General features: G+C 36.8%; 1 protein-coding gene across 27 annotated transcripts in view; it reads right to left on the bottom strand.

Annotated features, from left to right (window-relative positions):
• LOC113401796 (dystonin) overlaps positions 1–13,931 on the bottom strand; it is a 265,057-nt gene that overhangs the window by 84,895 nt on the left and 166,231 nt on the right. For all 27 annotated transcript variants that reach the window (XM_064218869.1, XM_064218864.1, XM_064218880.1 and 24 more), the window contains 15 exons: positions 11,513–11,706; positions 10,372–10,457; positions 7,306–7,493; positions 6,809–6,940; positions 6,241–6,410; positions 5,840–6,061; positions 5,371–5,575; positions 4,773–4,877; positions 4,105–4,223; positions 3,233–3,377; positions 2,376–2,492; positions 1,596–1,720; positions 1,230–1,458; positions 779–958; positions 134–226 (listed from right to left, as the gene is read on the bottom strand). In XM_064218869.1, coding sequence (XP_064074939.1) covers positions 134–226; positions 779–958; positions 1,230–1,458; positions 1,596–1,720; positions 2,376–2,492; positions 3,233–3,377; positions 4,105–4,223; positions 4,773–4,877; positions 5,371–5,575; positions 5,840–6,061; positions 6,241–6,410; positions 6,809–6,940; positions 7,306–7,493; positions 10,372–10,457; positions 11,513–11,706 — 2,310 coding nt within the window. The remainder of the gene's footprint in view (positions 1–133; positions 227–778; positions 959–1,229; positions 1,459–1,595; positions 1,721–2,375; positions 2,493–3,232; positions 3,378–4,104; positions 4,224–4,772; positions 4,878–5,370; positions 5,576–5,839; positions 6,062–6,240; positions 6,411–6,808; positions 6,941–7,305; positions 7,494–10,371; positions 10,458–11,512; positions 11,707–13,931) is intronic.

Below are 13,931 nucleotides of genomic sequence, written 5' to 3' on the forward strand. Positions count from 1 at the left end.
TACATAGTATTAATATTTTATTTTCATAATAATTTTGTAAATAAACTGCGAATCAGTTCACCAGCTTCATAATTAACGTATAACTAAAAAGTATCTTTATTAAAAAAAAATGAACATTTATACTTGAACTTACTTGTGGGAAGTCCCATCCTTTCACCACTTTGATGGTGGCGAAGATCATATTCTGTCTCATCCGTAATTGTTTCCTCTGCCATAGTTGTATGACCTTGAGGAGGAAAAAGAAAATCAACACAAACAGAAGACACTCTTCGTATATACATATACACAATACGCGCATGGCGATCCGAAGGAGACTGAATCGATGATATAAATATAAACACTGCTATCGCAATGTGATATGGGAATTTACTTTTTGTCACATGAATCGATTAATCACTTTCGTCGTTCAATAGTTACTGAAGATCGCAAACTATATATTAAGAGATTTAGATCTGATGCCACCATTATTATTATAAATCCACAATAAGTTATTATTACAAGGTATGTATAAGAAAAATAATATTATGTAGTTTCGGAATTTTCCAGTACTAAGCTGTTAGAGTTATTTATTTATGTAATACATCACAATTAAGTGAATAAAATATATGTATTAGATTTCCGAATGTTGGTGGCTCATTAGATACATACCATTGACTATGGGTGGTGGTGACCAATTACCTTAAGGTGGCTCATTTGTCCTACTAGACATATATTAAAATTTTTTTTTTTTTTGCAAAACATGGCTACAGCTAGCTCGCTGCAAAGTAAGGCCACTGACCCGGTCGTACGCGTTGCGCAGCGCGGCGGCGGCGTCGAGCGCGTCCTGGCAGGGCGGCGGCAGCGCCAGCACGGCACCCGGCAGCTGCACCTCCGTGCCCGCGCCACCCACGCGCACGCGCCAGCGACTGCGCCCAGAGTTGTCCACCACCGTCACCGCCGACCCCTTCTCTATTGCCACCTGGATGATAATGTGACCCTTAAGATTAACATTAAGTGCCGAACGAGTCGGACGCATATTATTCTTATCAGGCTCGAAGGACCAAAACATAGTATAGGACAGGGTCACTTTGTCCGAACTTGCTCAATACTTAAATAGCACTGAGACACTTTTTTTAACAAATTGCACAAGACAGCGAGTGCTAAAACAACTAAGCCCCCTAGCGTTCTTCGAGATGAAGACCAAACTCCATTAAAGCAGCGGTACTCATGAAGCGTACAGGGCCACGTACGTTGGCGTGCTTGTAGGCGCAGACGGTCTCGGCGCGCAGCGGGCGCGCGACGGGCGCGCGGCGCAGCTTGACGGGGCGCACCTCCTGCGCGTCCTCCACGAGGCGCGACACGGCGCCGCCCTGCTGGTTCAGCTCCTCGCGAAGGTCCTGCATGCCCTTCAGCAGGCGCTCGCCCTGGTCCAGCGTGAACTCCGATTGCGAGAATGTTGTGTTCAGTGCTTCTTCGCGTCTAGGGGGGAGTCAAACGTGGGTTAGATAACAATCTTATTAAATATTAAATATACTATACTAGATAAACTATTAAATACAATTCAAGAATTTTACGACAAACAAAAATGATATATTAATTTAAAAATAAGTACTTACTTCTGGATCCACTTCTCCGCCTCCTTGATTTGTTCGAAGAAGTTGTGGTAGTGTGTAGTGTGTTTTAAATGTGTCTCCAGACACAGGGTAAGCTGGAGTACCCAAGCCCATTGTGACTGCATCACCTAAAATAAGTCCGTTGTATATTAGCAATAGTATAGGAACAGTTTATATATATTTCAAAGCTGGATAAATGCTCTTCTATCAAGAATTTCAAGCTTATACAACCATACATGCCATGCTAGAATGTCTTCCAACACATTAAGGTTTTTGAACGATATTATCCGCCAACCGCTAAGAAAAAAAACTCTACAGTGATTTTAACTCGCGGCTTTTATTGATTTAGTTTAAGAAGGAAGACATATAAATAGGCCTTTTAATGATAAACGTTCACCAAACTCCCAGCATTCCGAATAATTCAAACCACGCTTTACACCATCAGATCATCGCAACTCGTTAAATCTAGTTGTTGTGTAACAAAGGCTGTGATTAAACTTAATTGCCATTCACACCGGATCATTGCAATACGAGGCAATGATATTTGACGGTAGAATAAGAGATACCCTTCTAGAAGGGCTTGCACTTAGTCCAAACAACCAGTTAGACCTTTGGTTACCCATGTATTCACGGAGCTTCTATACGTATATTCCATCTCAGTTGTACCCACTGGGCCATAGTGGCTCCTTTAAAGATTTAAATCTCAATAATTTATAATCAAAAGTCAATATTTGTTCACTTTATGCTGATTGATGAGTTGTAAATTGAAAAATCTCAACAGACCTGCAAATGGGCTTCAATAGTCTTCATCGCCGGGTGATGTTGAGCGATGAGTGCCTCTCCGCGGTCGATTACATTGCTGAATTGTAATTCCCGTTTCTCGAGCGACGACATCAGTTGCTATACGAAAAATAACCTTATGAGTATGACAATAAAATCTAAAATTCATTGCTATATTAACAAGCATGAAAATAAAAAGCAAAATAAATAATCGAATATAAATGAAAATTTGTGTAAAACAAACCTCTCTATCGTCTCCAAATGAATGCTTGCACAGAAAGAAAACAAAATGTAAAGAAAATTAAAACAACATCTATGATTCTGGGAGCTCGTGTTTGGGTGAGAATTGTGAAATGTGGATTTATGACGTCATGAGATATTTAAATACATTATATACAGTTTAAGAATTTTCATACAATTTTCGCTATTCAAGTACTAGGATACTTTTAAACGTATTTCTAACGTTTTTGACAATAAGCTTCAAGCGAATGCCTGCAATGCAAGTTCAAAAATGATATATTTAAGAATTTCCAAAATCAAGTGCTTCGTATAGAATTTCAAAATAACGAATTCAGATTTTCACAAGATTATAACTTATTATAGGACTTTTGTTAAATCTATTTATTTAAATAGATTTAACAAAAGTCGTAAACATACAGAAGAAAGATGAAAAATTCCTACCAATAATATTAAAAATGTGAATGTGTTTTAGCGTGTTCTTCCATAGTTACGAAACGAGAATCAATGTGATTTTTAGTTACGATATGTTTATGATTCGGGTTAAATTATCCTATTTTAAATGAGATTTTTTTATGTACAAATCCGTGAGCAAATATGTACGATAATTGATAACAAGTCACCTCGTAATAGTGCTGTACAGCCGGCAAGTTGATGTGGGGATCTGCCCAGTCTCGTGACAGTTCCACCTGCTCCTTCTCGTTGAGCCAGTTAAGCTCCGCGGTGGCTGATTGCAGGAACTCTTGTAGGGCATCCAATTCGGACATTCTACGAAGCAAATGTTTTAAGTTAAGAATTAACATGCAGTAAGCTAAACATTAATAAGTTGGCTCATAGTTAAGGTAAGTTACATAAACATTGCAGTAATTACACGAATAATACGACTGTAATGTTACTTTTCGGGTTCGACTTCCATATGTAACATATAATTATATAAATAATATAATAATTATCATAGTCTAAATATTTTGTGCGTTTTATGTTAATTCCAGCATCTCATCAACCCACTTGTAAGAAGCGTGAAATTTTATTCAACCACGTCTTGGAACAGTTTCTTGTATAATATTTCATTAAATAACATTTTGTCCGTTTTTGGTGGTTCTCGTTCCTAAGACGTGTGTATCTAAAATATCTACACATAAATATACAATAAAATATATACTTTGAATGACATACGTTTTCTATTACAGAGTATAAATATCCCAATGCTGGGCTAAGTTTCCATTAAAGGAGAATATTTGGAGTTAATCCCATCATGCTGCTCTAATGTGGGTTGGTGGATAAACATGTGGCAGATTGCATTAAAATTAGACACACGCAGGTTTCCTCACCATGGTTTCCTCTACCCCCGCGCACGATTTGATTAAACAACACAAATTAGGCGATTGGAATTTCAGTGGCGCTCGCCTGAGTTTGAACCGCAATTATCGGTTAAGATGCACGCCTTCTGACCACCTCAGCTTTAATTTATATGCAATTGTATAGAATGTCATACCGTTTAGTACTAGTTGATAGAAGTTCAGCATAAAGTTTCTGCAATTGATTCAAGTGTTGATTGTAAAGATTCAGCTCCTCGCCGTTGAAATTCGATCGGTTGTGCACGCATTGCTCCACCTAGAGAATATAATTGTGTCATTGTATAGTAAAAACATATATCAAAGATGTTTAATATATAATACACGAAGCATTGTACATGCAAAATGGAAAAAAAAAATCCCGCTGAGTTTCTTTTGCCGGTTCTTCTCAAGTCCGAGGTGTTGAATTCCGAACCGGTGGTAGATTTTTGACTATCAATAAGCAAGTGTAAACACTTCTATATTTAATAAAGATTTTTGACTTTGACTTTGATACATATATAAAGATTTTAAAACCCCCAGCGCTATAATTTTGGAGTCAGCTGGAGAAATGGAATAAGGAATTATTTAAGTAATGATCACGATCTGAATTTAATATAATATTTTATTCGATGCTATTCTATCCCGGGATTGAAAGGTACCCATCTCATTCCACGGGTGTCTCAGGAACTAACTCAAGGTCGGATAAATGACTTGCATAAGTTGTGTATCCCACTACGGCCTTTGAAATGTGATCTGCTTTGCTTTGCACTGCCCTGCTCTGCTCTGCTCTGGGCAATACCTTTCAATGAGTGCGCATATATCTTACCTTTGAATGGAACTGATCAATTTGTTTGTGCTCTCGTTGGTGCTTGTCGGACTCGTGTTGCACCGACGGCAGGTCTGAACCGTAGTCGGCTTCGTGTAGTTTTTTCTAAAGAAATAACACAAAAATAAATTGTGTATCCACATTTAATTCGAAATAATAAATAATGCTATTGTAAATATATGTCGTCGGTCATACAACACTTAGTTGATTAACCAATTCGGACCTTTTGAAGTGATAACTTCTTATGGGAAGGTAAACCGTTACGTAACGCGTTACGGCGCCAGTCAGTCTGGCTACTCTTTCTCTTACGCATACGGCAGCGGTAGGCAGGCTCCCGCTTTCTCTCACTCTAACCTAACCTAACGCTAGTCGCATTTCGGACAGTTTAAGTTATCACTTCTGTCGGGCGTCCCGAGACGCACACGTACTTTTTTGCTATAATTTGCGTGTCCACTCTCGTAAAAACGTATGAAGTATGTATTTTTGTAGTCGCACCTTATATTTAACTGAGAGAAAATGTATTTTGGCACAATTTATATGAATAAAGGAACAGTACGAGACACTCTTTTGAAGACTTCTATATATATAGAATATTTACCAATCTCTCCTTGCACCAGCGGGTGGCCTCCTGCAGCTGCTGGAACTTGGGGTCGGTGTCGTGCACTCGGGTCTCCAGCACGGTGCGCGTCTCGCGGCGCACGGTGGTCTGCTGCACGGGCAGCCGCACGGACGACAGGCGCGGCAGCAGGCGGCCCGTGAACGACTGCCGCGCGTTCAGCCAGCGGTCGTGCACTTGTTGCACTCTGCGGAGCGCGGTTTGTGACAACTCGATTCGTTTGGAGATCGTTGTGCTCGTAGTAGAACATTTAATTAATATTTTCAAAAACACCTCCCCTTTTGCCATCGTATTTAAGTTAAGGTCTTCTTTGTATAGGTGACAAGTGAAAGTCATGTTAGTATCACAGTAGTATCCCTTAAATGGCCGCTTCCTGAACGAGGAACTCCTTTCTAATTAGAGGGATATATAATAAATTGTCTGCTGAATAAAATATACAATAAAAACCTACCGCCTATGTAAGTCACTGGCTTGAGGATACCGCCCTTCCCTCAGAGCGTGCGAGTCTTGGAACATCTCCTGTATCGTGTGCTCCATGGTGCGGAGTTCCTGCTCTATCTGCTCCGCGGCCATCTTCGCTTCGGCGGGATGAACGCCGCGTTCGACACGACGAATTTCACTTTCGATATGCCTTTCTACGTTGTCGAGACCGCCTTCCGTTTGTTTTATATCTCTGTTGATAATCAAAAAGTTTATGGTGAGCCTTGGAATTAAGATAAATCTTTTAAAGGTACTATATTTTTTTATTGCTATAATTATCATCTTATTTAATTGATTAAAATCTAAAAAAAAAAATACATTTATATCTTTATACATTCTGTATAAAGTCTTTGTTATTAATGTTTTAGTAACCTGTGTAATTTTTCCGCTAAGCGCTGCAAGCGCTCGAGACGCCGAATCTCATCCGACAGGTCTCGTTCTCTTTCCTGCGCCGCCATCAAGAGCCGCGCCCACGCCTGTTCCAGCGCTTCAGGGCGCAATGTTGGTTCAACTTCGATCTCGCCTACCGACTCGAAATATTTCTGTTTGGGATATGAAGTTAATTAAAAATATTTTAATAAAACTTTTGTTATACAATAAAGTATTCCTTTGTGTCGCACAGCTAAGCAAAGACCTCCTTAATTCCACCCACGATGTTCGGTGAAGATCCACGTCACCAAAAGGGCTCTCGGTTCGCAGTTATATAAATCATTATTACATAAGGAGTTATGCAAATATTCATCAAAAATATTTATAGAGCAATGAAATTCAAATATTTCGTTTTATAACGACTATGTAAACTTGCCTTAATACTGAGATCTTTGAAATGTGTATTTGTGAATCTGTATATATCTCTTGTTGTAATATCAGTTTGAGAGTAATAAAAGTTTTAATAGGAATACAATATTTCATATAATTAATTTTAAAAGTCCACACAAACCTCTAACTCGCGATACTGATGGAACAGCTTCTGCTTCTCGCGTTGCCGCAGCGGCACCTCTTCGTTGCGGAATCGCGTACTCTCACTTAGCAACTTTTTCATTTCGATCAAAGTTGACGGGAAAGCACGGTCCTGATAGAGAAGTTGAGAAGTGAAAAATATAAACTGACCTAAGTCTAATTAAATATAATTGTAACAGGACACCTACGATTGGTTTTTCAATAAAATCATTGAATTTCCGATATCGACATTTTTTCCTACAGCAGCCAATTGACTAAACAATGTAGTATGACGTAATCACTGTAGGTATAAAATTACAATCCATCATAATATATAAGCTCTTTCTACTGAAAATACTGGTATTTTCAGCCGATATTTATATTTTATTTTCTGCAACGTTTACATTTTGTCTTCGCAATGTTGTCCTATAACAATCATCACCTTTAAAATATTAGCATTTAACATCTTATCTCCTGTACCATCACCATTCCACTAACCTGCATCAGCGAGCACTTCTCATGCAGCCAAGCGCGATGCTGCGCGGCTTGCTCGGTGTAGGCGGCGGCGCGGCGCTGGGACTCCGCGTCGAAGAGCGGGTGCACCGCCGGCGGCTCGGGGAACGTCTCGTACAGAGACGAGATGTAAGTGATGAGGGACTTCTCATCGGGCTCGTGCGTGTCGACATCTGGAGACAAATTCACTCTTAGATTAGAATCCTTATTAGAAATGACTTTGTGCAAAACCACCCACTCATCATATATTAAACCGCCAAAACGGTGAATCTTAATACCGTGGTGTTTCACTTTAAGGGGTGACTGTGTAACAACATCTTATATTCCAAGGTTAGTAGGGCATTGACGTTATAAGTGATTATGAATATTTCTTACTCTTCCAATGTCAAGGCGGGATGGGGGTGGTCTTAGTTTTACGAACTAATATTAATAAAAAAAAAAAACAAAGTTTTTAATAATTTATGTATTCAGATTAGAATCAATTCAGTTTTAGAGATAATATTGTAAAAAAACTGCAATAAAATGCACGAACGCGGTTGAAATCCATTGTCTTGCTGCCATCACGGCCTCAGCATAAAAATGGTTACAAATAGAATGAAAATTACTACGATTATTTTAATATTGTTGCGTTGTCGCTTATCGCATGCATCAGTGTTCCCTTACGAGACGTAACGATTATTTACGCCAGCGAAGCAATGTGTACGGAAACAGAAATATTATTATGGCAAGATTATATCACGGATTTTCGATGACGGTTTTTGTAAATATTTATATTCGTACAAAAATTAAATAATATATATCAACGTGTACTTTATCTATCTTTATCTATATTTCTTGAATAAAATAATGAAATATATTAATAAAAAATATATACAGTCCTCTGTAATGTTAGGAATTTTGTAACCCCGTAAATCGACTATTGGACAAGGGACTGTCCCTAAAGTTAATGTGACGGCTTGGAGTTAATTCCAAATCGCAATTCCAATGGCAGTCGGAAGTTTATGTGGCAGAATTACATCCATGCAAAATTTGCCTTACGGTGCTTTTTTAACCAATGAATACCAGATGAATTAGAACAAAAAATAAAGCTATGAAAACTCTTTGGTACGAATCTGAATCACATGATTTATGAACTGTTCCATTATGTCTTTTAAATAATAATCATCAAATCGCAAATATCAATTCACAATTTCATCAGAAACTAAATTTAGTCACACACAAAGTTCAAAGGCACAGCCACACTTTCAAACCACACATTATAATAAATCAATAAAGATACATGATGACATTTAAATTCTATATTCCCCGCTCGACGCCCGAACAATGGTTCGTAAAACACATTACGTGTCTGCCAGACCTGCTGATTTTGTCGAACAATTGAATAGAATCAAGTGCGGATAAGAGCGGTCGTACCTCGTGCGGTTGCTAAATGATCCATAACGGTATCGGAAGCGTTTTATCGATTTTAACTTTGACTTTTGTTTGAACTCTGTTGTTTCTCACGGGATCTTCCGCGTGGAATTGTTTAATAATGTTGCTATTACGTAGACTTTCGATGCATATGATTAAGAAATATTCACTAAATTCTTACACGATTATTTATAGGTGTGTTAATTGGTGGTAGGGCTTCGTGGAAGACCGTCTGGGTAGTTACCACACGCTCATGAGACATGCTACCGCCACACAGCTATACTAATTATTGTTGTATTTTTGTGTTTTAGTTTGAAAGGTGAGTTGGTAGCGTATTGAGGTTATAAGGGATGATTAATATTTCTTGCAGCGCAAATGTCTAAGGGCAGTGGTACCCACTTACCATCAGGTGGCGCATTTGTCCGTCCGACAACCTAATATATGTAAAGAAAATCACTACATTATAGTATAATTTGTCTTTATTATCTGTTTCTGAGTTTGCCGCCTCATCCATGTGGGAGATACGACTGGAACTGTCATTGAATTTGTGTGTAAAGGTTGTGTTTCACATTGAAATAAAGGCATTAAATGTTGTTTTTTGTCCTTACAGGTGAGTTCTTTAAAAGTAACCTTTGTGACAAAGCTATGGCATGTTTAGTTTAGAAGTCGACACTTCAGTATTTAACTATAGTTATTGTAAGCTGTTTCCTAAAAAAAAAATACGGTATAAATCAAACAATTCTGAAATACATTAACATGAAGTTAAACGAAGGCTTAAATGTTTTCATACTCGGAATATCATCACGATAGTCATCATTTGAATAAAAATCTAAACAAATTGTGAATTTGTTATACTATTTATTTAATTTTGAACCGTGAAGGTAAAAAAAAACAAGGCACGGAATTAACAATTTGTAAACAATTCATCACTTGCGATTTTAAGTAAAGGAAATATAATTCGAAATATGTTAAGCAAGATAGACACAGAACAATGTTTTTTAACAAAAGTTAATCTCAAATCTGTAAAAAAAGCTACCACATAAACACCGTCACGCTTAATAAATCTTTATAATACACGAATCCGATACGTGTAGCTTAAACAAAGCATTCGGTATCTTCCACAACGCGGAACGAATAAAATCGTAAACTTCTGTTTATGAAGAATCCTATCGTTTCTGTTTTGATACAGACTAAAGAGAGAGTATAAAATTGTTAAACTAAATGCGCCGTGAAACTTCAAATCAGCTGTTTGTTACTACGTTAAAATTATGACTTTGGTTTACACGTAGTTATTATTTTGTTTGATTTGAAACTTTAACACTATGGTAATGAGAGTTAGAAAGAGAGCCGCAGCTGAGCAAAGTCTTCCACCCAACTTGGTGTAATTGGTAAAATCGGATTTTTAAAAGCCCCGCTTTCAGACGTTCAGATAAAATTCATAAATGACATCGATGTTAGTTTCTATCACGCGGCAAAATTCATTTAAAGTGATTAAAAAAACGTAAAGTAACAGTTTGATAATTTCTCATTGCGAATCAAAAGGCCTCCCTTTCCAAGAGAGGATGTTTAATGTATGGTTTATATTATATATAAAATAAAATCACAACTAAATAATCGCATATTCAATCAAAACTTAATTACCTTCAGGGTCCAGCAACCTGGTGACGCCATACTCCTTCTCAACCACGTGGAAAGCTGTCTCCAAACGCTCACGGACTTGTCTTGATCTATAAAAGGTATAATAAGATTAATTGTCAGATAATTTCAAAAAGACTGTTAAGGCAAATGCATTATTTTTATTAACTTTAGTTTATCTAGAAGTTTAATAAACTAGTGATCGTCTCCAATAAAATATCGATCAAAACAAATTAAATAATTCATCTGACAAATCGTTTATGATTTTTTTGGGATTTTAATATAAAATAAACGTACTATATTAAGTAGGTACTTTGGAATCATCATTCTATAAGATAAGTGATAACCACCAGTTTGCAACGGATAATAGTTATCTGGAGGTATAATACTACTCGAGTGTGTACACAAACGTAGCCCCTTCCAACCACAAGAGGACAGAAGACAAATAAACAACATTTGACATTAAATTGACGCGATATCATTGGTCGAGCTAATAAGTCTATGATATTGATAACTATGGTAATAAATCCAAAAGTGACGATAAACTTTTGGATTTATTAAGTTAGCATTAGTATTAGCAGCCTGTACATTTCCCACTGCTGGGCTAAAGGCCTCCTCTCCTTTTGAAGAGAAGGTTTGGAGCATATTCCACCACGCTGCTCCAATGCGGGTTGGTGGAATACACATGTGGCAGAATTTCGTTGAAATTAGACACATGCAGGTTTCCTCACGATGTTTTCCTTCACCGCCGAGCACGAGATGAATTATAAACACAAATTAAGCACATGAAAATTCGAAATCATCGGTTAAGATGCACGCGTTCTAACCACTGGGCCATCTCGGCTCTTTATTTATTAAGTACTTAAATATAATAGTTCTATTGTATATATATAGTGATCAAGAACTGTCAATAGTGCACAATATAGCTGAGCGTTTAGCAAATCGGATGGAATACGTAAATATATAGTTTCTATATCTTTACTCCTTCATCGATTGGAATAGGCTATATCTTTTCTCTCACTCTTATGATCTGACAACTGCAAAACAGTTCAGGTGTGAGACGTTCCGTAGTTTCAGGGCCACGGTAGTTTTAACATATAACTTCGGGTTGCTACTAAAAATGCTGTAGAAGCCATGTGGTCGTTACCTGATATTACGCCAGTCTATCAGATCAGGACGGTTCCTGTGTATGAGCGCGTTGAAGGCGAGGCCGTCTCGCCAAGACGACGTGAAATCTGCCACTCGAACACCCGGATACTTGGCTGTCGATCGTCGTGCCCAGCTAAGTAAGGCTTCCCGAGCCGTTACATTCGGTTCTTGACCAACTACGATGTCTGATATCTGGAAGGAAAAAAAACCTATTAGTAAGTACATATGGGTATATTCAACTACATTTTACTAGCGAATGCTTTGCCTATTTAAATTTGTATGTTAACTAATGACTAGCTTTAAAATATTTTCCTTGTTTAAATGTATACAAATTGTTACAGCGATCGGTTAAGCGGTATTGAAGTTAATATGCTGTAGTTGAATTAAGAGACGAGTTAAGCGAATTTTACAAGAAATCATGAAAAAAATATCTAACGCCTATCTTTGAATAAAAATTGTAAAGTCCCGTCAAAATCAGTACCTTTCCAGAGTTTAGACGGAACAAACAGACAAACAGACAGACAGACAGACAAAAATTGTAAAAAATATTTTGGTATATGCACCGTGTATACATACGTATGCATTTAGTAAAAAGCGGTTATTTTAATATTACAAAGAGACACTCCAATTTTATTATATGTATAGATATATAGATTAGATGAACGGACACAAGTGAGCCTGATGATAAAGGGTCATTACCGCCCATGGATATAGGCGACGAAAGAAATTTAAACCATTCCTTACATCGCGAATGCGCCAGCAACCTTGGGAACTAGTTATTATGTCCCTTGTACCTGTATACTGAATATTGCTGATTGGCGGTAGAATATCTGATGAATATTTATTTTTATTTCATTCTCTTTTCTCTGTTTCCGTCATCATAGATTTGATATGGGAAAGAAGAAGACAGCATTGTTTAAACAATCACTCCCTAAACATCATGTACAGTCAAAGCCGCAATTTCCTTATTAAAATTGTGCTTGTGAGATCCGTGTACAATCAAGAGATTATCAAAAGCATTAAGATATATATTTCCTTCAGTACCTACGGGTGTTGTTTTGTTCACTAACAGTAATGGTGTGGATATCATTCTCACCCACGATAGTTTAATTATACTTAAATAGACTACGCAGTGATTAGCCCCGTGTAAAAACTTACAAAAGAACTGCGTTTTTTTGTTTCAATGTGTGGTAAAAATCTTTAGTATTTTCAATTCAAATTTTCGAGTAATATAGTCTGATGTGACCACTAAACAGACTAAACATACAGAGTTTCTCTTATTAAATTTAATTATTAAATAGGCTTAAATTTTGATGTGAATGCGTGGTTTTATGTACAGACAGCATCACAATCGAAATTATTAATGATTTCCTTACTTCTTTTAATGTAAATATGGCTATTACGACTCAATGGATTTAAGAAGAAATAAAAAAAAAGCAAATTAAAAAAAAGTCTCGTCGCATCTCACTCGTGAAATGACATAAATTGACTTACGGTGAATACGGAATTGTGATACGTGTGTCCTTTAAGTGTAATAATCATTAAAGTCAATATTGCATATCACTCTTTGAAATTTCACGTTCATACATATAAATAGCAACAAATCACGTATATAGAAAAGTAATCTAAGACAACATTAAAACAATATATCTATTAAGCAGATAGTATTATCAACTAAAGCCTGAGAAAGGATCCAATTAAGCTGTCCTGTATTACAATTAACAATAGTATAATTCAATTTTACGTGTTAAAGAAAAATGAACTTTAAACTTGAAACAACAAGGTTAAAGATCGTTTAAAAAATCTTTGTACCTATATAACTAGTGCAAACCAGTTCTAACTAGTAGTTACTTGTTATTTAAAAATTAACGTCAAAATTTCCTCTTTACTACTTCATATGTACAATTACCATACCATATTATTTACTTAAGCCTTAGACGATGAACAATTAAAAAAAAAACCTATATTTAGTGTAAAGCCACCACTAGTTCGGTACGTTGATTCAATCGTAAGGAATCGGCAAGAAACATACGTACCTATGTTATAATCATATACAATAAAATTTTTGGTTTCCTGTATGAAAATGTACGCTTACAAACTCCCAAGCTCTATCTTTAGGTATAATATTGCACTTTAATGTATGCCTTACTTATTCATACATTCTATACTATACAAATATTATATATGTGAAAGTAACTCTGTCTGTCTGTCGCTCTTTCACTGCCAAACCAATGAACCGAATTTGACGAAATTTGGTATGAAGCAAACTTCAACCCCAAGGAAGGGTATACGCTACTTTTTTACCTAACACATGACAACCAACCCCTAAAACGCAAGCGAAGCCGCGGGCGACAACTATTTTTTTAAAAATTCAAAATGAATGAGTCACAATAAAAAAAATCACGTTGCAAAATCTA

This window comes from Vanessa tameamea, chromosome 25 (genome assembly GCF_037043105.1).
Source record: "Vanessa tameamea isolate UH-Manoa-2023 chromosome 25, ilVanTame1 primary haplotype, whole genome shotgun sequence".
NCBI lineage: Eukaryota > Metazoa > Arthropoda > Insecta > Lepidoptera > Nymphalidae > Vanessa > Vanessa tameamea.